At 36.1% G+C, this 27,159-nt stretch overlaps 1 protein-coding gene across 1 annotated transcript; it reads right to left on the minus strand.

Annotated features, from left to right (window-relative positions):
* Positions 1-14,911: 14,911 nt before the first annotated feature.
* Positions 14,912-18,000, minus strand: LOC112040065 (rac-like GTP-binding protein RAC2). The gene is made up of 7 exons (XM_024072963.2): positions 17,556-18,000; positions 17,338-17,425; positions 17,005-17,114; positions 16,843-16,906; positions 16,660-16,724; positions 16,472-16,537; positions 14,912-15,359 (listed from the first exon to the last, which is right to left on the minus strand). The coding sequence occupies exons 1-7, from the start codon at positions 17,652-17,654 to the stop codon at positions 15,261-15,263; spliced, it is 591 nt and encodes a 196-aa protein (XP_023928731.1). The 5' UTR covers positions 17,655-18,000; the 3' UTR covers positions 14,912-15,260.
* Positions 18,001-27,159: the final 9,159 nt, after the last annotated feature.

The following is a 27,159-nucleotide window of genomic DNA, read 5'->3' on the forward strand; positions in this document are numbered from 1 at the left end:
AAAATGCCTAAGGTAATTAAGGGTTACCGGCCTCATAGGGATTCTCATCCCTCCTTCTACGAAAGCAACTATCGGGATCACAACTTCACCTTCCCTCCTCCTAAGGTACCACTCTCCCTCTTCACAGTACTTCAAATTCACATTATTGGGTATTCCATAGTCAACCCTGAATTTGTTCATCATCTCATCGGACTCGACCAACTTCTTAAACTTACCCATTCCCCAAAGGCAACTAAAAGTTCTAAAACGAGAAAAAGAAGAGTGAAATCGAGAAAATTTGGGATCACTAGGAAAAGAAGACTTACAGAAATATGACGGTACTCTTCAAATGGTGTGCAAGTCGAGCCAGATTCAAATTATATGCATCAATAATTGTAAGCGCGAAAATGATGGAACCCTTAGGTTCAAACAGGTATTTATACTCCCCCTTGGACTCCCCAAATGTAACCGCTTGCTCATAAAAGCAAAAAATCATGTTGTTGATAGTGGGAAACGTGGTGCAGCCAAAATTTAACGTGGGCGCCCATTAAAAGTCTTGAAACGCTAAAAACGCGCATCGGGCAGTCAGAAAGCCGCCAGCATCAGTACGAACCGAAGTAGGGCAATTCGTCCATGGGCCCGCGAGTATCAAAACCCTCCTCCCCGTCCTAGGGAACGTGCAGCAGGGTTTTGAGGGGCTATTGTGGGGCCTATGAGCCTCACAGCCTCGGCCCGCCACGAAACAGGCCCAAAACCCAGGCCGAGGAGCATAGGCCATTTTTTGTTGGTGTTGTTAGGCTAAATTGGGGGAAGCCTCTTTTCCCAATCCACACCGAGGACCACCTCATCCTCGGCCTGACGAGGGAGATTTTAGGGAGACTAACCCCAAAGTAAGCTGTCATTCTCACATTTAATGCATTCAACTAACCCCCCCTGGCCGCATTAATGGGGAGGTAACCCCTTGGCAGGATAACGTTGATCAGAGTGAACCACTTGAGTACCGATAAGGCCTCTGATGGGACGGATGGCCAGATAAGAAGGCAAATAGATGATCAACAGATGGAAAGAGGGGATAGGGAGATGAAAACTATAAAAGAAAAGTTAGTAAGGTGAGGGAGAAGGGGGGAGAACGATAAGGCCTCCTCGGCCACAGGCCGAGGAGCATCTCCCTCCTTGAAAGAGAAACTCTTAGCACTTTTCTTAGTTGCAAGAAAATTCATGCTTGGTGATCGACGGCCAGCACCTAAATCTTTCGCCACACTCTCTATAAATTTATTGTTTGGGCTTATTGGGCTGAAAACCCGTCACTCAGGGTCAATCCAATTTGAGTCCTTACAATACCATATCAGATTATCTATTTTAGATTACATTTCATTAAAATATCAATTAAATTTTTTCAAATTGTTTATCTTTTTTCACCCACAACAATCACCATCTGAATTTTTATTCAACCATATAGAATTTTTTTTTTTCCTATTTGATTTAAAAGAGAAAGAATGAAAGAGTGTCATTTTTTTTTCCTAATATAAAGTAAAGACAAGTCAAATAAAGGCTTTTTAGTGTTCCTCGTCTACAAATATCCAATTCTGTTATATACTATTCACTTTTTGTTTTACACTATTCCCTTTTTTATATAAACTATTTACTCTTCACGGGTGATAGACGTAAGTCCATCACATTAAATGGGTGCAACAACTTTAGGGGATCTTGCCCCCTTTGTAGTTGCTTCATCAATTCATTTTTCGCCTATATAAATGACCCTTCACTCCCATTGTAATGTACTGAGAAAATTAGAGAGACACTAAGAGTAAATGAAGAAATATATGTATATCAGTTTCAGAAATAATATGTTGTGGTTGATGACCACTAGACAAGAAGCAATTTAGATATAATATCATCCTCATATTTTATTCTCTTTCCTCTATATATATGTATATATATATATCCTTTATTTCACAACATGTTATCAGCACGATGCTCTAGCCAGATTCAGAGGAGTTATCATCATTTTGCCTCTTGAAAAGGTTATTCTTATGACTCCCCTTCTTACATTCATATATATATATATATATATGTGTGTGTGAGTGTGTGTGTGTGTGTGTGGCATAAGTTTAAGTTTATTACATCTAGACTAAACATTGCATTACTAAATTAATATTTTGCATGTTATAATTGCTTCTTTATTGTGGTTATTAATATCATCTCTATTATATATAAATTATGTCAAACCTAACAAAACTTGAGTTTGCTGCCCTTGACATATCGGGCAAGAATTATCTATCATGGATCATTGATGTTGAGATCCCTTTAGAGGCAATAGCTCTTGCAGAGACCATTAAAGATGACAACGAAGAATCCCCACAAAATTGGGCAAAGGCAATGATTTTTATTCGCTATCATCTACATGAGGAATTAAAAATTGAATATCTTACAGAAAAAGATCCCCTATCCCTATGGAAATAACTGAAGGAGAGATATGAGAATCACAAAAGTATAATCCTCCCAAAAGCTCATTATGACTGGATGCACCTAAGTTTGCAAGATTTCAAAAGTGTAAGTGAGTGTAATTAATTCAGCACTATTTAAAATTACCTTACAATTGAAATTATGTGGTGAAAAGGTCATTGAGGAAGACATGTTAGAAAAAACATTTACTAAATTTCATGCCTCAAATATGCTCATGTAGCAGCAATATTGAGAGCATAAGTTCGAAAAATATTTAGAACTTATATCATGTCTTCTAGTGGCTGAACAAAATAATGAGCTTCTATTGAGAAATCACCAGTCTCGCCCAACTGACTCCACACCATTCCCTAAAGTGAATGGAATATCATTTGAAAGAATGGGGGAAATAGAGGTTATGGGCATAGACGTGGTAAAAACATCCAAAACGTGGAGAGACATGCTCATAATCCTTCAAAGGGGCAAAACACACCTTATAACAAAAAGGTTGAATCAAAATGAAATAAAACAACATGAAAATGGTAGGGATTTACAATACAAATCTCATAAGGGCCATGAAAACAAATGTTATAGGTGTGGCATAAAAGCACATTGGTCACGTACATGTCGTACACCTAAGCATTTGGTAGACTTGTACCAAGCCTCCTTGAAAGAGAAAGGAAAAGGAGTTGAAGAGAACCTTGCTAAACTTGGTGATCCAGAAGGTTACCTTGATGCCTCAAATGGAGTAAATATTACTCATCTTGAAGCTTCTGACTTCTTTGGGGATATAAATAGAGAGGCTTAGAATCTGATTGGTGATCAAAATGATCATACATATTAAGTATTTATTCTCATTGTATTATTACATTATGCTATGTAAATTATGTTTGTGTTTAAGTTAATGAAGTTCAATTTAAATTTCAAATATATGATCTCACTAATTAATCAATCTAGGAAGAACCTATGACTTAGGAAATCACATCTATTATCCTGACACACCCATTTAGTGTTCACGCGGGTGACTTATTAGCCATCCATCCACTGCACTAAGGGGGCAAAATTTTGAAAGCATTATCCTAAGGAATCCTTTGCTTTAGATCTAAGGGATTTTGTCCCACAAATGGCAAGCTTTCAATTGCTAAAGCTTTCCCACCTCCCTCTATATATAGATTTGGATACATCCATTGTAAAACACATAAGAAAATAGAGAGAAGAAAGGCATATAGATTTGGTATTAGCAATATAATTTTCCTATTTTTTTCCTTTGTATTCTCCTTATGATCCTTTTATGTCTCTACATGTTAAGTGCAATATCATTACTCTACTTTGTATTCTGATTATCATTAATGAATTTAAAGTTGCTTCATTATGTGTTTATTTTCTTTCAAAGTATTAAAATTCAAAATATATGTTTTGCATATGTGAAGTGACATGGATTTTACTCATGGCTTTAATTCCAAGATGATTGAGAAAGATTTTTGTCTAGCAGACAGTGCAACAATGCACACAATACTTAAAGATAAGAAGTATTTTCAAAACTTAACTTTAATCAAAGCTAAGGTCAATGCCAATGAGGTGTCAATGTTCGACCCAACCCACGAACACGACACGAACTCGACACGGGTTTTTGCGGGCTAGGGCTAGGCCTTAATGGGTTTAGGTTATAAATAGGTTAACCTGAAAGCAACACGATAAGAAATATGTCATAAGCAGGTCAACCCGCATAACCCGCAATAAACACGTTTGACACACCAATTTATTTGTATCAATCTAAAATGACCCACTTAACACAACCCGTTTAACTCGTATAATAAATAAATATTCATTTTATTTTAGATTTGTCAAATACCTTTTATATCCAACATATATTTTAAATTTAAAAGAAAAGTGAGTAATTACAAAAACTTACAAGGGATATAATTGAAAATTGAAACTTTATAAACCTTAGATATCTAAGCCCTTCAAACCCTAAATCTCTAAACCATCTTATAAATATCTTTCTTTTTTTTCTTTTTTTTTATTTATTTATTTATTTTTATTTCATCCGTACTACTCGCTCTATTATCTTATAATCTCATGCCCAATTCTCAAACTCAAAGTCTCAAACTGGTTCACACTAACCCGAATTGACACCCCTATTTATGCCATATTTGGTTCCTCAAACATAAGAGCAAATCTTATGTTGCCTTACAAAATTCTGTATTGATGATGCTTTGTATTCTTCTAAATCTAGAAGAAATTTACTTAGCTTTAAGGATATATGAAGTAATGGTTATCATATTGAAACCAATAATGAAGGCAGTGAAGAATATCTTTATATTACTTCAATGGTTTCGAGCTAGAAGTTCATACTAGAAAAAATGCTTATTTTCTCTTCTGGATTATATTATACTACATTGAGATCAATTGAAGCAAATGTTGTAGTGCACTAGAAGTGCTCTAATCCAAGGATCTTTATGCTTTGGCATAATCGTCTTGGACATCAGAGATCAACAATGATGCGTAGAATCATTGAAAACTCCCATGGACATCCCTTAATGAATTAGAAAATTCTTTCACCAGATGACTATTCATGTAGTGCTTGTTCTCAAGGAAAATTAATTATCAAACCATCACCAACAAAAATTGGGATTGAATCTCCATCTTTCCTAGAAAGAATTCAAGGAGATATTTGTGGACCTATACATCCACCTCATGGTCCATTTAGATATTTTATAGTGTTAATAGACGCATCAACAAGATGGTCACATGTTTGTCTACTTTCTACTAGGAATGTTGCATTTGCTAGAATGCTTGCTTAAATTATTAGGTTGCGAGTACAATTTCCTAATCATCCAATTAAGAAAATTCGCTTAGATAATGCAAGTGAATTTACATATCAAGCATTCAATGACTACTGCATGTCAATTGGAATTGATGTTGAACACCCTGTTGCACATACACACACTCAAAATGGTTTAGTTGAATCATTGATCTAAAGAATTCAAATGATTGCTTGTCCTTTGCTTATGAAAACAAAATTGCTTGTTTCTGCTTGAGGACACGCCATATTACATGCTACATCATTAGTTTGCATTAGACAAATTGCTTACCATAAGCACTCTCTAATGCAACTTGTTTGTGGTCAACAACCAAATGTTTCTCACTTTAGAATCTTTGGTTGTGCTGTATACGTTCCCATTGCACCTCCATAACGCACTAAAATGGGTTCTCAGCGTAGACTTGGAATTTATGTTAGTTTTGATTCTCCATTTATTATTAGATACCTTGAACCTTTAATTGGTGATGTTTTTAAGGCACGTTTTGATGTTGTCATTTTGATGAAACAGTCTTCCTGACATTAGGGGGAGAAAAGTCATTGCCAGAAGCACGAGGAGAAATAACTTGGAATGCTTTGACGTTATCTCATCTCGATCCTTGCACAAATCAATGTGAACTTGAAGTTCAGAGGATTATTCATTTACAAAGTATTGCAAACCAATTATCGGATGTATTCACTGACAATAAGAAAATTATGAAATTTCACATTCTAGCTGCTAATACCCTAGCAAGGATTGAAGTCCCTGTAGGACAATCCATTAATACAGCAGCAAATGAGTTTAAACCACACCTGAAGCGTGGAAGACTTATTGGGGCTAAAGATAAAATCCCTAGAAAGAGAAAAATGTAAGAAAAGCAAGTAGTTGCTCATGAAGAAGCTATACCCATGAAACAGGCAACATAAATAATTAATCTATCCAAAATTCATAATTCTTCTGAAAATAAACCCTCTGAAAATGACCCTCCTGAAGAGGAGTCACTTGAAGAGTTATTCCCTGAAGAGGATCAGGTACTGTAAAATAATGAGATCTCAATAAATAATGTGAGTACAAGAGATATATGGAATAGAAATAAAATTGTTGTCGACAATGTATTTTCATTCAAAGTTGCCATTGACATTACCAAAAGTACTGATCTTGAATTGGAACCACAATTCATCAAAGAATGTCGACGTAGAAATGATTAGCCAATATGGTTAAAGGCGATTCAAGCAGAATTAAATTCACTTGAAAAATGTGAAGTATTTGGACCTATAGTCCAAACACTTGAGCATGTAGTGCCTGTCAGATATAAATGCGTATTTGTATGAAAGCGTAATGAGAAAAATGAAATTACGAGGTACAAAGCACGACTAATGGCCTAAGATTTCTCATAGAGGTCTAACATTGATTATAAGGAAACATATGCTCTTGTAATAGATGCAATTACATTTAGATTTTTTATCAGCTTGGTGGTAACAGAAAATTTAGACATGCGTTTAATTGATGTGGTCACAGCATATCTATACAGATCATTAGATAATGATATATACATGAAAATCCTCGAATGATATAAAATGCCTGAAGCATATGACTCCACCTCCCGAAGCATGTATTCTATCAAGTTACAAAGGTCGTTATCTATACTACTCCATCCGTCCCAAATTGTTTGGCCTGTATTCCATTTTGGGATGTCCCAAAATTATGTCCAGTTTGAAAAGTAAAAAACCATTAATTTCTTGACATTCCCTTTATGCCTTTAATTTATTTGTGGGAGCATTTTTTTTAAATTTAAAAACCTAAATTTTGAAATCCACTATACATGCCATCTTTATTCAAATTATATAAAAAAAATGTTTTAAAATAATTTTTTGATAAATTTGTTTAAGGGTAATTCAGGAAATTTCTAACTTTTTTTTAAAGAGATAAGATGGTTAATAATGTTTTCCTAAATAATTGGGTTTTTCTAACTAGGTTAAACAATTTGGGAAGGAGGGAGTACTATTTAAGGGGCTTCTTTTGTTTGGATTCCTTATTTTTTATGCCTAAAATACCTTTATACTCACTTATAAGTTTTCAACTAACAGTGATAAATAAGTAAATTAAAAATCCTACACTTTAAGATCCACAAACTCACATACATTTTGCCAATTTTTATCTCACTTTCTATTTCTCATTCTTCTTCAAATTGAAGACATTTAGTTTAGCTTTACATCCTCCTTTCTTTTTCTTTAGATTGAAAACATTTACTGTCAGAGGCTCCAACAACTTTTCAGGTTCTATCTTTTGCAAGTTCCTTTTTGTTTTCTTTTCAATTCTTTCGTTTATCATTGACTTTCTTTGAGTTCTTACCTGCCATGGCTACCAAGTATTCATAGTTTGAGGAGTACTTACATACGAGTGAATGTGATTAGGGATTCAAGGGTGTTTGATGATGGCTTATTACCAGGGTTGACTTTGAGATTTCAAATAGGAGGGTTTGTGTTTGAACTGGCTGCTTGAAAAAGGATATTGGTAAGTGCTCTTTCTTTTTGTCTGGGCCTAGAATTAAACACAAACTCTTTTCTAGATTTTTTTGGGGATTTTACAGTATTTTTTAAAGGGAATTAAGCTACTTGGTTTGGTTATTTATTTATAGGAATTTACTCCTTTTTTTTTTCTTTTCTTTTTTTTTTTTATAGGAATTACGCTTCTCTGATCGAAGGCATATCATCAATTATACACCAGTTTTTATTCCAAAGATTGAGTCATAATTGAAAAAGCCTCATCTCGCACACGTGATGATATAAGAAAACATTTAATGTTTTGAAAAAGGTAAGGAAGTGCTATTGGGTCATCTTTGTCTTGGGGTTCTTTCTTGCTGGGATTTTTGCTATGTTTTGGGATTTTGTAGAGAGGTTTGGCTGCTATTTTGTGTTGGTGAAAATGGGAAAAGGTGGGGAATTTTCATGTGTTTTGGGGTTTTGTTTTTGGTTACATTCCTTTTTGTTTTGCTGGTTGTATGGTGGCTAGGATTTTTGGGTTGGTAAAGGGGAGGAGAGATTTTTTGTTTTGTGTTAGTGAAGATGTAAAAAGGAGGGATTTTTGGGGTTCTATTTTGAAGGCTTGTAGTGAGGCTATATGGGGGTTTAAGGGTAGGTGTAGAAAGGAAGATACTTTTTTTACGCTACTTTTTTCAAATGTAATTTACGCTACTTTTTTTTAGAGGGTATTATTATATATTTGATGTATCATGTTAATGGTTACTCAATTTAAACCTCACAAGAAGTGGTTGTTATCTACGAAATTGTTGTAAAAAAAATTTCTTTTGTAACATAAATTATATTTATCATTTGTATAATTCTATGTGAAATTCAATTTACATTTTTTTTTATAATTATTAATTTACTACTCCATAAAAAATATTACGTGCCTTTTCTCAGTTTTAAGGGTAGTTGATATCTTTGAAATTTAAACTCTTTTTAACTTTTGTTATGGATGTGTAGTAAGTGGCTAACTATTAGGATTAAAACACTACATTTTAGGATTAAAATTGATCATTTTACCGTAAAAGAAATATATTTGAAATTTAAACTCTTTTTAACTTTTGTTATGGATGTGTAGTAAGTGGCTAACTTTTAGGATTAAAACAATACATTTTAGGATTAAAATTGATCCTTTATTGTAAAAGAAAAAAAAATGGTAGTTGCTAAATTATAAATATAAGCTGTTTTTACTTTTTGTTATGGATGTGTAGAACATGGCTAAATTTTAGGATTAAAACACAACAATTTAGAATTAAATGAGAAGTTTTTAATGTGGGGAGTGTTATTGCAACCCACATGTATAAATCATACATTAAGCAAATGTGGAGACAAGTAGTTTTATGACTTTTATCCGAAATTTTTAAACGTGTATTTACCCACAAATGTGTACTGTTTAAAACTTTGAATTTAAAAAAAAAAAAAAAAGAAGGGGGGTGGCCGGGTAGTGTTTTTTGGATAGAACGTGGGATTTAAAAAAAAAAAAAAAGTTTAATCCGAAATTTTTAAACGTGTAGTTTTCTTTTTTGATAAACTTTTAAATAAAGATAGGGGTCACACCAATTCCCCACGTTAATCTTTTAAATTTTCCTAAAATTTAGCTTTTTATTTTCTTTCAAAATCAAATATCCTAAAAATTAGGTTTTCTTTTATATTTCTTTCTCACTTTTTTTTTTTAATTATTATTTTGTACCAATGAGGGTTTTTTTTTTTTGTTTTGTTTTGTTTTGTTTTGTTTTGATTTGTTATATCTTTTCTGTGTTTTTATCATTTTGTATGGATGATTTTTGTTTTGTATAGAATTATTGATATAGGTTAGCGTGGGATAAGGATAAGGTATTTTTAAACTTTGAATTTGAAAAAAAAAAAATAAGGGTTTTGGATAGAACGTGGGATTAAAAAAAAAAAAAGTTTAATCTGAAAATTTTGAACATATAGTTTTTTCTTTTTTGATACATTTTAAATAAGGATAGGGGTCATACCAATTCCCCACGTTAATCTTTTAAATTTCCATAAAATTTAGCTTTTTATTTTCTTTCAAAATCAAAGATCCTAAAAATTCGGTTTTATTTTATATTTCTTTTTCACGTTTTTTCTATTCTGTACAGATGAGGGTTTTTTTGTTTGTTATATTCATTTCCGCGTTCTTTTTCATTTTGTATGGATGATTTTTGTTTTTGATAAAATTATTGATGTAGGTTACTGTGGGATAAGGATAAGGTATTTTTAAACTTTGAATTTGAAAAAAAAAAAGGGTGGCCGGGTAGTGTTTTCTGGATAGAACGTGGGACTTTTTTAAAAAAAAAAAAGTTTAATCCAAAATTTTTGAACGTGTAGTTTTTATTTTTTGATAAAACTTTTAAATAAGGATAGGGGTCACACCAATTCCCCACGTTAATCTTTAAATTTACCTAAAATTTAGCATTTTATTTTCTTTCAAAATCAAATATCCTAAAATTAAGTTTTTATTTTTATTTTTATATTTCTTTTTCACGTTATGTACAAATGAGGGTTTTTTTTTTTTTTTGTTACATTCTTTTCTACATTCTTTTTTATTCTGTACGGATGATTTTTGTTTTGGATAGAATTATTGATGTAGGTTACCGTGGGACAAGGATAAGGTATTTTTAAACTTTGAATTTGAAAAAAAAGGGTGGAAGGGTAGGGTTTTTTGGACAGAACATGGGATAGTTTTATTTATTTTTATTTATTTTCAAAATAGGGGTAGCTTTTTTTGGATAAAATGAACGACTTGATAACTATCATAAAAAATAGAACAAACAACAACACCACTAAAAATAAAAAAGGTGGATGCACATCTAAAGCCTTCCTTTAACAAAAAAAAAAAAAAAAAAGGAAAAAAGAAAAAAAGAAAAGAAAAAGAAAACAACAACAACAACAAAATTTTGAGTCATTTACCGTAAAAAAAAAAAAAAAAAAGTAGTTGCTAAATTATAAATATAAACTCTTTTTAAATATTTGTTATGGATGTGTAGTACATGGCTAAATTTTAGGATTAAATACAACTTGATAACTATCATAAATAAAAGAACAATAAAATACCACTAAAAAGAAAAAAGAAAGAAAGAAAGAAAAAAAGCTAAGACAAAAAAAATTTGAGTCTTTTACCGTAAAAGAAAAAAAATGTTAGTTGCTAAATTTTAAATATAAGCTTTTTTTACTTTTGTTATAGATGTGTAGTAAATAGCTAAATGTTAGTATTAACTCTAGTGGGTAAGCAAATTCACTGGCTAACTAGAACTTGAACATGGCCTTACAAAAAGGCATGATTTTGTTTTAAAGTGTGTCAAATGAGTACAACAAATTTAATCTAATTTAACTAGAAATGAGTTTGGGAAATAAAATAAACATTTTCTAAATTATTATTGGTCACTTTGATCTAACAATTCATAACCTAAATTTAAATATATTCTCAAAACTTCAAGAAGTGTAACTTATTTCTCCTATTTTACTAAAAATGTATTACAATTGCACATTTTATTACAATCCTTTCATGTGATTAATTTGTTCAAAATTAGTTCAATTTTTTATGGTTTTAATAACACGCTATCTATGACAAGGAAAGATTTATTGCTTATTGTGTATGTATGTGCAACGAGCACTACAAATTTAATATGTAGAAATGAGTTCGCAAAATACAACGATGGTGAATATTGATGACATAGAATGTCGTCGAGAACGATGGAGATATTATGCTCGCCTGAGAAGCCAACGAAAAGACAATGAAAGTAGAAATATTTGATTGGCAAGATGTCATGCCAATTACTCAAGATAAAGACAACAAACTTTGGGTGGTGATCACATTTTAGTGGGAAGCCCAGAAAATTTAAATGAAGAAGATGTTGTGTATTCTAATTCAACATCAACAAATCCATCACTAATACCACCTAATCACAAGGCTGGATGAAGTCATCAGCTTACACATATCTGTAACTTGGCACGCAATATGCCAGTTGAGCATAGGGCTATGCAAGATGTTAGTGGTGAGATTATAGTTTTGTATCTTTAAACATTCTTCATTGCTTGGAATCTTATTATTTTGAGAAAATCTATAGTTTTTGGCATGTTAGTTGTATGTCAATGTAGAGAAAGATGCTAACTTAATGTTTATAATATTAAATTTAGGTCTCCCTCCAACCTATCCAACTATAATGGCAAATGACTTTGAGGCTGGACTAAGTCATATAAACTTTGATGTTAATAATGGTAAGTTTTATACTAGCCTTTGAGCATGCGCGTGCTTAGAGGCTAGTATGAATTAAAAGAAGGATTTGTGAATAATCCAATTTGTACATGCACTTTTATTAAAAACTCTGAATTCGAATTTGCTATTGTTGCGGTATACATTGATGATTTAAATCTTGTGGGGACTCCAGAAGAGCTCACAAAAACCGCAAATTATTTAAAGAATGAGTTCGAGATGAAAGATCTCGGTAAGACAAAATTTTGCCTTCGACTGCAAATTGAACATTTTCCAAATGGAATTTTTGTTCATCAGTCAACATGCACAAAAAAGGTCCTAAAACAATTCCTAATGGATAAAGCTCACCCTTTGAATACTCCAATGGTGGGTAGGTCACTAGATGTCAAAAAGGACCCTTTTCATCCTCAAGAAGATGATGAAGAAATTCTTGGTCCCCAAGTACCATATCTTAGTGCAATTGGTTCTCTAATCTATCTTGCAAATTGCACACAGCTTGACATAGCCTTCTCAGTAAATTTGCTAGCAAGATATAGTTTTGTGCCAACTCAAAGACATTGGAATGGAATCAAGCATGTATTACGCTACCTCCGTGGAACAACTGACTTGGGATTGTTTTATCCAAAAGGGTTAAATCCACAGTTGATTGGATATGCAGATGCATGTTATCTTTCTGATCCACATAAAGGCCGATCACAAATAGGTTATTTGTTCACTTGTGGCAACACTGCCATTTCATGGAAATCTGTCAAGCAAACATTATCTGCTACGTCCTCTAATCACTCGAAGATTATTGTGATCCATGAAGCAAGTCGTGAGTGCATTTGGCTAAGATCGGTAATTCAACACATTCGAGAAAAATGCGGCTTATCATCAATCAAAGAAAGCCTCACAATCTTATATGAAGACAATGCTGCTTGTTTTGCTCAGATCAAGGGAGGATATATCAAAGGTGATTGAACCAAGCATATTTCACAAAAATTATTTTATACACATGAGCTCCAAAAGAACGGTGAAATTGATGTCAAGTAGATACGGTCAAGTGACAATTTGGTAGATTTATTCACTAAGTCATTACCAGCCGCAACGTTTAAGAAGATAGTACATAACATTGGCATGCGTCAACTTAAAGATCTTTGAAGTTATATGTACTCATGAGAGGGAGAAAATGATTAGTGCTAATTGTACTCTTTTTCCTCCGCTTAGGTTTTTCCCATTGAGTTTTTCCTTGGCAAGTTTTTAATGAGGCAGATTCTTAGCGAGTGGTTATAGGGAGAGTGTTATATACTATTCACTTTTTGTTTTATACTATTCCCTTTTTGATATAAATTATTTACTCTTCACGGGTGATGGACGTAAATCCATCACATTAAATGGGTGTAGCAACTTTAGGGGATCTTGCCCCCTTTGTAGTTGCTTCATCCGTTCATCTTTTGCCTATATATATGAGCCTTCACTCCCATTGTAATATATTGAGAAAATTAGAGAGACGCTAAGAGTAAATGAAGAAATATATATATATATATATATCAGTTTCAGAAATAATATATTGTGAATGACCACTAGACAAGAAGCAATTTAGATATAATATCTTTTTTTTTTTTGGGTAAAAATTTAGATATAATATCATCCTCATATTTTATTCTCTTGCCTATATATATATATATATATATTTCCTCTATTTCAAAACAAACTCAAGATATTTTTTAGACAGAATTTTTTCTTCTGCATCAACTGATATATATTGTCACCCTCAAAAAAGAAAATACCACTACCACACCACAAAATGAAGGCATCGAAATCGTCCCACCCACACTACCAACTCATAATTGATCCCAAGCCAAGACCCAATCATTCACAAAACCTCGACCTAGCCGCCGATTGGCCACCTAAAGCCATCCCAAGCCAAGATCTATTCATTCAAAAGTGACTTTTTGATCCATAAGCTCATTTAACAATTCTTTCATGCTTTTTAGTGCTGAAGTTATTATGGTTTTTATTTTATTTATTTATTTATTTCGATTTATCTCTATAGAAAGTTGTTAGACGTCGGGCTCATCGAGCACTTACAATTCCTTGCGAACTATCAAAAAATATTACTAATAATTCATTAATCTTTTCTTTCTTTCTTTTTTTTTTTGCCTAAAATCAGATAAATTCATAAAACTACTTTTGTTAAATTAACTTGCTTTTATTGCTAAATCATCAATTTAAGACCATCTTTTGTATAAATTTTAGTTGAGTTATAAAATAAAATTGTTAGAATTGCCAATCCATGTGTTGTGGGTAGATCACTAAGTCTCAATTTCATTTGTCTTTACCTACCAAATAACTCTCTCTCTTCAATTAATTTTCTTGTTTGAATTTAATTTAATCTCTTAGTTTGCTAATCATCATTCTTCCCTATAGGTTCGCCTCATACTCACCAAGTTAGAACTTCTTGATAATTCTAGAGCATTAATGAAGACATTGCAAGTTTAGCTGATTTTTGGCATATAGTCTGAATTGATATCACCATAAAGAGCTAAAGGCTTTGTAGCTGGGGTCAAAGAGAGAAAAGGTTCGAGCTACGGGTTAACAGTATGTTGTAATTATTTCTCAAAAAAAAAAAAAAAATCACCATAAAGAAATAGGAGATGGTCATCTCAATTCATTTATTAAAAGTCACAAAACCTCTAGTGACTATTTTCTTTTTTCTTCCACTAGAGGTGTAACCCTCTCCCTTTCTCTTTTGTAGAAGAGAGTACAAAGTTGATCCTAAGTTTCTTGTGCACAAGTGACTTTTATCAACCTCAACCAAAATAACTAACAACCATGATAAAACACATAGCATTGACATTGTATTATAAAAAAATTTGGCAGTTTGCATTAGTACTGTGTTTGAAAAAGATACAATTTAAGAACAGAATGTCTACCCGACTAAGGTGCATTGGCCATAGAGCATGTAAAGCATGAAAGGAAGTATGATATTTTTTCCTACATTCAATCATATGATGTGAATGTAGCTCATGGTCTTACAGTCTCTAGCAAAAGCTTAGATGGAGCAGCAATTTACAATAATGTTATCATAATTGGTTTTGATCACAAATATTACATTTGTAGACTTTTGTATTTGCCTAAAATCCATTTGAAGCAAAGGAACACGATACATTGAAAATAAACTAACAAGATAAGAGAGAGACAGAGAGTGCGAGAACTGCAGAACATTGTAGGTTCAATAGACCGGCATATATATAGGAGAGGAAGACTAGGACAAGGGTTGTGGCTGTTACAAGGAAGACGCATGAAGTTGATTTAGAGGAATGTGCATGGCTTTGGCTTCCGTCTCCTTTTCTTTGGTTTAGGGGGCTGCAAGACAACCTTGATTGCAGCATCAAACACAGCCTTGACATTCTGAAGTATCACAGGAAAGGAAGACATAATTAGATAAGCACTTGGGAAGCAGAACTCCCAAATCAATGCAAAAATTATTGCTACAAGTTGAATATAGATGTGGAAGAGAAATAAGCATGAAAGATTAGAACAAGTGTCCAGTGTGATACAAATATGTAAGTAAATGTAACTTCATGGGGGTATTTATAAGGAAAAGAAAATAATGAAAACAAGTGTGCAATATTTCAGGTAAACAAAGGATCTTGACGGGGAAAAGTGGGTGGTTTACAAAAGGTGCAAGAAATTAAGCAAAGGAGTATTTTTACCTCAAAATAATGCTATTTTTGGACTAATTTTTCAAATAATGGCTTGTAATCAACGGGTTAGCAAGGAAAAGAAAAGAATGAAAACACCAAGTAAGAGAAGATAAAACTAAGGTTGTGAAGAAATTTTGTTTTTTGTAGCCAATCAAAATGGCGCATCCAAAATCTGTAAATTTTTTTTGTAATGTTTTTTTTATGAGTTGTTCAAAGTTAGCATTTAAGTTTACATCTTTTGTATCTTATTCAATCTGTTAACTTCACATATTGATATTATTAGTATGAATTTGATTTTGTATCTTATACAAGACTTAAGCATGTGAGAATGTCATACATAATTACAATAACCAGTACTAATTTTATTTTATAAACAGAACTTTAATGGGCGTTACTGGTATAGGTACGCCTCAATATCCATATTTCAAGTACATGTTCTCAAGTTAGCAAAATTTAATTTAAAATTATTAGGAGACTTATTGAGTTGATGCACCTTGTCCTCAATACAACAAGGAATCAAAATTTGATGTACACCTAGAAAAAGTGCAGGTCTTGAAGAAATCACTAAAAAAGAAGTAGGGAAACTCAAGGAAATAAAAAGATAAGTGGGGAATTTTTTGGAGCTTGAAGCAGAGTATAACACAGTCAATTTCTTGTTTGCTTTATAAAGTGGCATCAGACATAAGCCATTAGAATCTTAGACTCGTTTTTGCAGTTGAAGGCTATCCTACTTTAATTTTGTAACACACCCTTATTGCCTCTGGCAAAACGTATTCATATTTCATAAATTGTAGATCACAAAGTTAATGTTCAAACCTGTTGAGTCTTGGAGCTGCACTCTATGTAAACAGCAGCACCAATTGCCTTCTTGAGTTCTTCACCCTGACCAACATTGAATAATCTCACCATGAAGTCCATGAAATTGACAATATTAACTTTTTAGAAAGAGAAATTGTAACATTTCATTAGTATTTGGTTCTTGTCCACCCTCAGTAGAGACTTGCCTGAGCAGCTGTAATTGGTGTAGCGCCGGGATGATTAATCAAATACTGCTTGTCTTCTCGTAGATCTGTACCAAATTACAAACAAAGTTACATAGGTTACTTTTAAATCAGCTATTATGCAAATCAGAAGGTCAATTGGCTAGTGATGATTCATATATTCCTAGTTGTGTAAGTAATTCATACCAAGTTTGGTTCCCACAAGCACTATCGGCACAGTAGGGGCGTAATGCCTCAGCTCAGGAATCCACTGGGAGCCAAGAAATAGATATTTCAGACTTGAGAATGTGAAGCATAAATGAATTTAAGAAATTGAGAAGAAAGATTGTTGGGTTTTTGATGAAAAACCTTCTTAGAGATATTTTCATAGCTGGCTTTGCTGATGAGAGAGAAGGCCAACAAGAACACATCTGCACCTCTATAACTCAAAGGCCTCAGCCTGTTATAATCCTCCTGTCCTGTATTCACCAAACTACGTTAAAGGTATTACATGATTTTGTATCTCAACAAAACTATTAAATATAGCGTCTTTGGTTGCCAAAAAAGAAAACTATTTCAATTCAAGTTACTAGAGGCCTATTATTTCCCCCATTTTTCACTTTATGATACGATTTATAAGTATAATGTTTATGAACCCTCTGAGACAGAACTGAGAAATTTAGTAGCAATTACTTTACTTACCTGCAGTATCCCATAATCCAAGGTTAACTGTGCTGCCATCAACCACCACATTGGCACTAAAGTTGTCGAACACGGTAGGCACATAATCCTACAAGAATTTGAACAAAGAGTACATCATAATTACGAAAGTAAGACTGTAAGCCTAATATATTCAAGCATATTAAACATGGATACGTATAATGCAAGTATAAATTGTTATGAAACATCATCGATCATACTGTGGGGAAGGTATTGCTAGTATAAGATATTAGCATGCAAGTCTTTCCAACAGCTCCATCACCAACTGTGACACACTTTATGAATCTTGCAGTACTCATGTTTGAAGTCCAATTCCTTTTCTTCACACTGCTAGCAAAGCCTAGCTCCTCCTTGAATTCTTTAGCTCCATTAGTAGAAGCCCATAGATTTCTTTCTTTCTCTCTCTCTCTCTCTTTCTCTCTCTCTCTCTATAAAATTCAAAAACTTCTATAAGATAGAAAGCAACAAAGGAGGGTATAGAATTGGAGGGCACTTAGAAGTGGGGGAGGTTTATAAGTTTGAATTTTGAATAGAAATGGAGGGGGGGACAGTGGCATTTAATAAGGTAAACAGCCCAGCACCAACTTTTGTGGTGTATCTTTATCTTTACCATGATTGCCAATGGCTTTCTGTTCCTTTAAGGGGAAGGACAAAGCAGCATAGGCTAAAGATCAACAAAAGAGGTGTTTGGTGCTAGTGTTAGTTGGTTAAGTATTGTACAAGGGAGAGATTGAATGATGAATATTTAGAATATAAAACATTGCTTAACTGTAAAAAACATTTTGATGGATAGTATAAGGAAAGAATGTACTCAAACCAAATGTTAAAAAAAATAAAGGAGGTTATGACTCATGAGTGCCAAGGCGTGACATTTTCATGCTTTCTTCCAATATAATGACAAAAATTCTAAACCTTTGCATCAATCCTAAGGAAAATGCTACATCAATCAATTTTTTTTTATAAAAGTGATGATGTGAAGTCGTCATTTGTCACACAATTTTATGTGTTTTTATGTATGTGTATAACATGCAGAGCTCAATGATGAGTTTGAGAAAAATGTGATTTAGGCTTTCATTTCAATTCCTAATAAGTATGCCCTTTTAGACTTCCTATCCCAAAAAGATGCAGGTGGCAAAATTTGACTCTGATTGCATGAAGAAGCCATTCAGTTAGCAGTGAAAATATCACAGCCTAAAGACTATAGGAACTTTATGTGGGATTCACCATAATTAAGGAAATATTTATTAGTGAGTGGAGGGGATATATGTTGGTCTTGGTTGATGTGAGATTAATTTGTTCACGTTGATGACCCACCACCAGCATTTCTTTTAAAGCTAACTTTTTAATATATATATATATATATATAGATATCTTCATAAAATACTCGACATATATTTTATAAAGTATAATTGCCCTAATCATCAATCAAGTACGGTGATGGGATTTAACAACAACCTAACATCAAAATGAGCAAGCGAGAAAGAGAGATTGTTTGATTAATTGTTGAGCGGTTGTGGTTGCATTTCCATATGTAACAAGTTGATTGTAGGTGTAGGAAAAAATACAACATGTGTATTGTATGATCTTTTATCCATATATAGGTATATTTATGAACTCTTGTAGTCTGCTTTTAGAGAAATTATACAGTCCTCATGGTAGACCACGTTATTTGTCCAGCATTCTAGTAAAAAACTCCTATCTATTTAAAATTACTGAGCCAGTATTCAGTTTTTATTTAAAACTCCACAATTTTAAATAAATAAGAGTCTTTTACTGGAATGGTAGACCATATCACTTGTTTAACATGAGGACCTTATAATTTCTTCTGCTTTTGCTAGTTATTACGAGGTTGTAGCATTTGTAAGCATACATCTTTTACCACTTTGCTCTGATGTAGATCTTTGAAACGGGTCCATCTGAACTAAAGTTAATATGTCTTATCCAAGTAATGTGATCTAGATATGGAGGGAAAAAAAATCCATATGATAGCATATATTTATGACATTTATCAACACAAATACACTAATTAATTTTTTTTTTTCCTAAAAAATTATGCATCTTGACCTCCTTTGGTAATTTGGTGTATTGGAGTGATCAGTCGTTCTAACTTCAACTGCAAGTGACACGAAATACATGTGCGGCTAACTTAAAACAAATTAATAAAAGTTTTTATTTATTCATTATTATTCACCAAAATACCTAATACAGTTTTTTAGGCTGTTTATATTCTTAAATAAATATAAAGGTATAATGAATTTTTTTAAAATAAAGTTTCTTTTCCTTTAAACCTGTATAAGACTTAAAAGGGAAGGAAAGAGAAAAGCTTAATCTGAGTTGTGGTTGTTACAATGTTGACATATACTTGGTGCTTGGGCATGACCTCGTAATACAATTTGCTCCACAATTAATAGCATACCAATTGCTCTTTCTTTTCTTTTTTAATAAAGGAAAAACTAAACTATCTGCTTCTTCTTCTTTTTTATTTGTGGGTAATTGGATAGTTGAGGAATGAGGATTTGAACTTTAGACATCTTTATTAAAAATATCAAAAAATGTCATTTGAACTATAAAGCTCTTCGCAAAAAAACTGTCACTTTATAATGAGATTGGCTTGGGAGCACTCTCCAAGTAGAAAATACATATTACAAGCATTTCTTAGAAGACTTCAATACCCAAGTGAAGAACTATATATGATCTAGAAATCATATTTGCAGCCATTCCCGAGCTAATTTTGCAGTTACAATCTTGATAGAAAACCAATCAGACCATGTTAAAAAGGACAATTAATGATGGGTGTGAACTCGTCAGTACTGTTCGTCGGACGGAGATGATTCTTCAGCCTTTGAAGATGGTCACCGGTGTGGTGCCTGCCACAACGCCTCCGATGCCAAAGTCAGAATATGAAACTCTCTTAAAAGAAAAGCAATATAAGATGAACAGAAAAGCAAATAAACAATCTCCTTTCTTACTTGTCTCACCCCTCTTCGTGGGAGTGTATGGGCTTTATATATGCCCTCATGGTCTCTAGCCGTTGGAGGAGTTATGGAGGTCTTAATGCTTCATTGGGTAACGTCTTGGGGCTGTGTTATGAGGCATCAATGTCTTCAAACGATTCGTATAGTTGGAAGTGTAACCGTTTAGTTGATTGCATTAAATGGAATGGGTGTCCTCGTTAGTAGTGTTGCCTTCCACGTTGTCTATCCTGAGGGTATTCTCGTCCGTATCGAAGGTCTCGTCCTCATGGGAAGGCTTGATAGTTTCGTCAGTACTTGTCTACCTCGTCATCTGCCCCCCGATTCTGTGTTCGTCGTTTTAATGACGATCATAGAATATGAAGGGTTACAGGTTGTAAATGACTCTTGGGGTTCTGCTCCATATTAAGTGCGAAGCGGCGGCGCTTCACAGATCGTGGCCTACGTGGCGCGTGCTGATTGGTGCAATTAATGCCCAAGGTGATGAGACTATTGGGTTTCCTTCCGACCTTTCCGTTTTTCGAGCTTTTCTTTTTAACTTTCTTCTCTCCTCGTTTTTCTCCTTCACATTTCAGCCATTACTCTTCTTCTAGCTTTTTCCTGCTACTTTTCTTTTAAGTTGGTACGCTAGTTAAGCAGAGCTCTCTCAATCCGCCATTGATTAAGGTATGTTTCTCTTTCCTTCTCATTTTTTCTTTTCTTGGTTTTGCTGTGGTACTGTTCCTGATTTTCTCTTTTCCTGCTTCCTTTTGTTTTTAATTTTCCTGTGATTCAGTTAGGTTGTTTTCCTTTTCTGTGTTTTTGTTGGGTTTTCATGTTTGGTAGCTCTGAGGTTAGAGTTGTTTGTCCCTCGGTTTCTTTTCTTTTTGCACGCTTAAGTGGGGCTTTAGGCACTTTCTCAGATTTTGGGAATTTTGTCTTTGAGGGTAGTGGCCTTAGTGTGGTATTGACTGAATTGTTGCCTTTAATTAGGCAATCAGTTGACTGGTTTGAGGGTCAGGTGAGGAAGGAGAACATTATGTTTGAGGTCAGATCCAGTGATCTCGAGACTGGGTTGTAGTCTAGCGGCAATCCAGTGGAGGGAGATACAGTTGTCTCTTCTCCCCATGTCGTTAGGGCTTTCTATGCCCTTGAAGAGGTTTGTGGTCTGGATGCCGAGACGGTGAGTAGGTTTAGAGATAGGTTTCAGTTTCCAGAAAGGGTTCGTGTTCGTCGACCTAATGACGAGGATAGGGCTTGTCATTTCTTCCCGGGTGAGGTGTGCTTTTATGAGGCTTCCTTTACCTGTGGGCTCAGATTCCCCGTCCACCCTTTCTTCATGGAACTCCTGAGCCATTTTGGGATTGCCCCTGGGCAGTTGATGCCTAATTCATGGAGAATAGTAGTCAACTGTATGGAGATATGGTTGGCTGCTAATGGAGATATGATTAAGGTGGGTGAACTCGTCCATCTTTATCGTTTAAAAGAATCAAAAGAGTATGGGTATTATGAGCTGGTTCCTTGGGAGAGAAGGACCAGGATTATTAGAGGGCTGCCTTCGTCCTTCAGGTATTGGAAGTCAAGATTTTTCTTTGTGTCCGGGGATGACTTTGAGACTCCCTCCAGTCAGGAATGGGGTGACATTCCGAGGTTGCTTCATCGGTGGGGAACCCCAACCTTAGGTGCGTCAGTTTCCCTCCTTGTCGTTTTAGTTTTGTTGTATTCATTTGCTTGTGGTCGTTACAATTTTTTGTTATCCTCCTTTTTGCAGTGAAGAGACGGCCTAAGCTCAAGAGCAGGTATAAGGAACGCGTTGAGCAGGCAATTGAATATGCCCAGACAATTGAAAACTAGGACGACTTGGTAGACCCGAGGACGTTAGCCTTTTACAATCTTGGTCCAGATCCTTCCTCTTTCGTTTTGCAAAACATCGAAATCGAAGGAAAAAAAAGTAAGTGTTGAATCCGTCAGCATTTTTTTTTATTTATTTATTTTTATTTTAATTTTATTTTTTATGTTGCTCTTTTCTAGCAGAGATGACGGCGAAGTTTAACAAGGACCTTTATGCCAAAATGAGGTCGAAAAAAGACGAGCCACTGTCTAACCTCAGTAAGAAGACAGTGCGTGTTACTGGGAGGGGCACTCCCGTTGCTCCAACTGCTTCCGTCCTCCCAATCGTCTCCGTGGGGGAGACGACGAGGACAGCTTCTCCAACTGTGTCACTAGAAGAGATAGGTGGCACTCCCGTCTCGAAAAGGCCACGTCTTTCTGAAAAAGGGAAAGAGAAGGAGAAGGCTGACTCTCGTCCATCTACCATCTGGAATGACGAGAAAATGGCCGTGGATCGAGCCCATGAGGTAGTAACGGCTGCCGATTTAAAGGCCTTGTCCGGTGTCCCCCTCAGTGGGGTAGCTGCTGGCCACGTCCATAAGATCATTCAGGTACTTCTTCCTCGATTTTTTTTTTTTGAATGCCTCTAACTCTCTTTTAGGTGCTGGGGGAGAGTCTCCATCTTTCTTCTGAGTATCTTACTCAGGAGGCAAAGGTGGCGTCTTTGACTTCTAGGGTGGAGGCGTTGGAGGCGGAAAATTCAGGCTTGAAGAAGGATCTTATCGAATCCATGGGGATGGCGAATACCTTGAGAGAGCAAGCAAAGAAACTTATAGACGATCTTAGGGTGGAGCGTCAGCTGAACATTGAGAAGGACGAGCAGATTGTAGCAGCCAAGGAGAGCCTTAAGACCATTGCAGCTAGATCAGTAGCAGCCTTCTAGACCACTGACGAGTACAACACCGTGCTCTTCAGTTGGTATTTCAAGGGTTTCGAGCTTCTGAGGAGATACCTCGTCAAGCACCCTTCCGAAGTAAACATGGAGGCGCTTGATTTGGAAGAGGTGGATCAAGAAATGGCAGCTGACGAGGCTGTTCAATCGTCTGCCACCGAGACTGAGGCTCCAGCTGACGCTCTTGATGACACCGCTCGTACCGAGGATGCCCCTGCCGGCGACGCATCTGGACGAGTTTAACACTTAGCAGAAAAAATTTGTTTCTTTTGTGGTGCCCGTCATGTTTTGGGCCCTTTTTTTTTTTTTTTTTTTTTTTTTTTTGTAAATCTATTTGCTGAACAATTTCATTTATTTTGAGGACAGCATTTTTAGCCCAGCGTTTATGGGCTTTTAGTTGTAGAAACAGTGGCAATTGGCCTGCTAGCCTCTGGCTTTTAATTTTATTTCTTTGGCACTTACTTGTATTCGTGATTGCACGTCCCTCTTCTTTTTGTTTGATGCATGTTAGTAATCTTGTATCCGTCTAGGCGGGACTTTATCACTTAGCCATTTTTGGCTTTTTAGTGATCTTCGTCGGTAACTTACATCCGTCTAGGCGGAAGTTTGTTACTTAGCCGTTTTTGGCTTTTTAATCAGTAAGTGATCTTCGTCAGTAACTTACATCCATCTAGGCGGAATCTTGTTACTGAGCCGTTTTTGGCTTTTTAATCACTTAGTGGTCTTCGTCAGTAACTTACATCCGTCTAGGCGGAATCTTGTTACTTAGCCGTTTTTGGCTTTTTAATCACTTAATGGTCTTCGTCAGTAACTTACATCCGACTAGGCGGAATTTTGTTACTTAGCCGTTTTTGGCTTTTTAATCACTTAGTGAAATTCGTCAGTAACTTACATCCGTCTAAGCGGAATCTTGTTACTTAGCCATTTTTGGCTTTCGTTAGTTTCTCCATGCATGTTTATACACAAATATTGGCTGAATAATTCATTTATTGATCGTAAATGACGAATACGTCTTTCCATTACATCTACTAATGGTATTTCTTCAAGTGTTCAATGTTCCATGGTCTTAGGAGCCTTTGTCCGTCTAGGGTCTCCAGGTGGTAGCTGCCTTGTCTGGAGTAGTGAATGACTTTGTATGGCCCCTCCCACGTGGGGCCGAGCTTTCCTTGAGTCGGGTCTTTGGTTGCCTGGATTACTTTGCGCAGGACGAGGTCCCCTATGTTGAGTCTCTTGAGCTTCACCCTTCTGTTGTAGTAGTCTGTCATTTTTTTCTGGTATTCCGTCATCTTGCTGAAGGCTTTGTCTCGTACTTCGTCAAGGCAATCTAGGTCAACTCGCAGTAGGTCATCATTGTCTTCTTTATTGAAAGCTTCTCGTCTGGTGCTGGTTATTCCTACCTCGATAGGGATCACTGCTTCCGTACCGTAGGTAAGTCTGAAGGGGGTCTCTCCAGTTGGGATCCTAGCTGTGGTTTTGTAGGCCCACAAGACGTTGGGCAATTCTTCTGGCCAGGCACTTTTCGCGTCATCCAGTTTGGTCTTTATGATCTTGAGCAACGTGCGGTTCATTACTTCCGTCTGTCCATTCACCTGTAGGTGGCCTGGTGACGAGAACTGGTTCTTGATGCCCAAGCCCAAGCAGAAGTCCTTGAAACTCTAGTTATCGAACTGTCGTCCGTTGTCTGATATGATCGTCCGTGGGATCCCGAACCTGCAAACTATATTCTTCCACACGAACCCCTGGATTCTGGCCTCGGTGATGGTAGCCAATGCATCTCCTTCAACCCATTTAGTGAAATAATCAATAGCAACTAGTAAGAATTTTACCTGACCTTTGCCTTGAGGCAGTGGGCCAACGATGTCGATTCCCCATTGTGCGAATGGCCATGGAGATGTTATCGTCGTCAGCTTTTCTGATGGGAGCCGTTGAATGTTCCCGAACTTTTGACATTTGTCACATTTCTTGACGAACCTTGTTACGTCATCTTGCATGGTTGGCCAGAAGTAACCTGCTCGCATAATTTTTCTTACCAGGGATTTTGGGCCTGCATGATCTTCGTAGATCCCCTCATGGACCTTTTTCAGGACGTATTCGGCCTCTCCTTCGTCAACGCACCTCAAGTAGGGTATGGAGAAACCTCTTTTGTATAAGGTATCATTGAAAATTGTGAATCTGGCGGATCTCTTCTTGATCTTCCTAGCTTTATCTGCGCTTTGGGGTAGGTGGCCATCCTGGAGGAAGGACATGATGGGTGTCATCCAGCTACTTGTGCCCTCGACTGCGAATGTTGAAATTTCTTCTATGCTGGGGTTTCTCTGTATCTCCATCATCAAGTCTATCCTTGATTCTGTCTCTTCCGACGAGGCTATCTTTGAAACTTCGTCTGCAGCCATATTTTGGCTTCTTGAAATTTGGATGAACTCCACTTTTTCGAACTCTTGAGTCAAGCGTTTCCTTAACCTGAGGTATTTCTGCATTCTTTCTTCTTTTGCTTCGTATTCTCCTCTGATCTGCCCAATTATTAGCTTTGAGTCGTTCTGGACTAGCAGGTTCCTGGCCCCAAGCTCTTTTCCGAGCCTTAAACCTGTCAGAATTCCTTCGTACTTAGCTTCGTTATTGGTGGCTGGAAATTTTAGCTGGACTCCATATTTTAATGTTTCTCCGTCAGGAGTGGTTATGACGACCCCTACTCCCCCTCTTTTTTGGGCTGACGAGCCTTCGGTCTGCATCACCCATGTCTCGTCCTTGTTGGCAAGGCTCGGCTCGTCTGGATGGGTAAACTCGGCGATGAAGTCAACCAGAGCTTGTGCTTTGATGGCCGTCCTGGGATGGTACTCCACGTCGAATTGGCTGAGTTCAATTGCCCACTGGACCATCCTCCCGGCTGCTTCGGGTTTGTTCATAGACTTCTTGATGGGTTGGTTCGTCATCACTAAGATTGGGTTTGCCTGGAAGTATTGCCTGAGCTTGCGCGAGGCCACTATCAATGCAAACGTGATTTTCTCGATCTTTGGGTACCTGGATTCAGCTCCTTGGAAAGCTTGGCTGAAGTAGTAGACTGGGAGCTGTTTCCTATCTTCTTCTCGTATTAAGGCTGCACTGACGGCGGTAGATGAAACTGCCAAGTATAAGTACAAGTTTTTACCTTCTTTGGACGGGCTTAGGAGTGGTGGATTGCTAAGGTATCGCTTGAGCTCTTGGAAGGCTGCTTCACATTTGTCTGTCCATTCAAAGGCTTGCTTCAGGGTCTTAAAGAATGGTAAGCATTTGTTCGTTGCTCTAGACACGAATCTGTTAAAAGCTGCAATCTGGCCTGTGAGCTTCTGGACTTCCTTGACGGTCTTAGGTGATGCCATATTGAGTATGGCTTGCACCTTCTCAGGATTTTCTTCTATTCCTCTCTGAGACACCATGAATCCGAGGAATTTTTCGGAGGCGACACCAAAAACACACTTACCAGGGTTTAGCTTCATTTGATATTGCTTGAGGGTATCGAATGTCTCCTTAAGGTCGTCCAGATGCGCGAGTTCTTCCTTGCTCTTGACGAGCATATCGTCGACGTACACTTCCATATTCTTGCCTATCTGCTTGACGAACATTCTATTCACCAACCTCTGATAAGTCGCTCCTGCGTTCTTCAGTCCAAAGGGCATTACCTTATAGCAGTAGAGCCCCTGACTGGTGATGAAGGCGGTTTTATCCTGATCCTCGTCAGTCATTTTTATTTGGTTGTACCCTGAGAATGCATCCATGAATGTCAACAGCTTGTGCCCGGCTGTAGAGTCTACTAGCTGGTCTATTTTGGGAAGAGGGAAACTGTCCTTCGGGCAGGCCTTGTTCAGGTCCGTGAAGTCCACGCACATTCTCCATTTTCCATTTGCTTTCTTTACTAGGACGACGTTTGCTAGCCAGTCTGGATAGTACACCTCCCTGATAAAGCTTGCAGTCAAGAGTTTACTCACCTCGTCAGCAATTGCTTGGTCTCTTTCGGGTGCAAAGGTTCTTCATCTCTGCTTGATGGGTTTTCTCTCTGGGTCCACATTCAACCTGTGTTGAATAACTTCTGGAGAT

The sequence above is a fragment of the Quercus suber genome, unplaced genomic scaffold (genome assembly GCF_002906115.3).
Source record: "Quercus suber isolate HL8 unplaced genomic scaffold, Cork oak 2.0 scaffold_60, whole genome shotgun sequence".
Classification (NCBI taxonomy): domain Eukaryota; kingdom Viridiplantae; phylum Streptophyta; class Magnoliopsida; order Fagales; family Fagaceae; genus Quercus; species Quercus suber.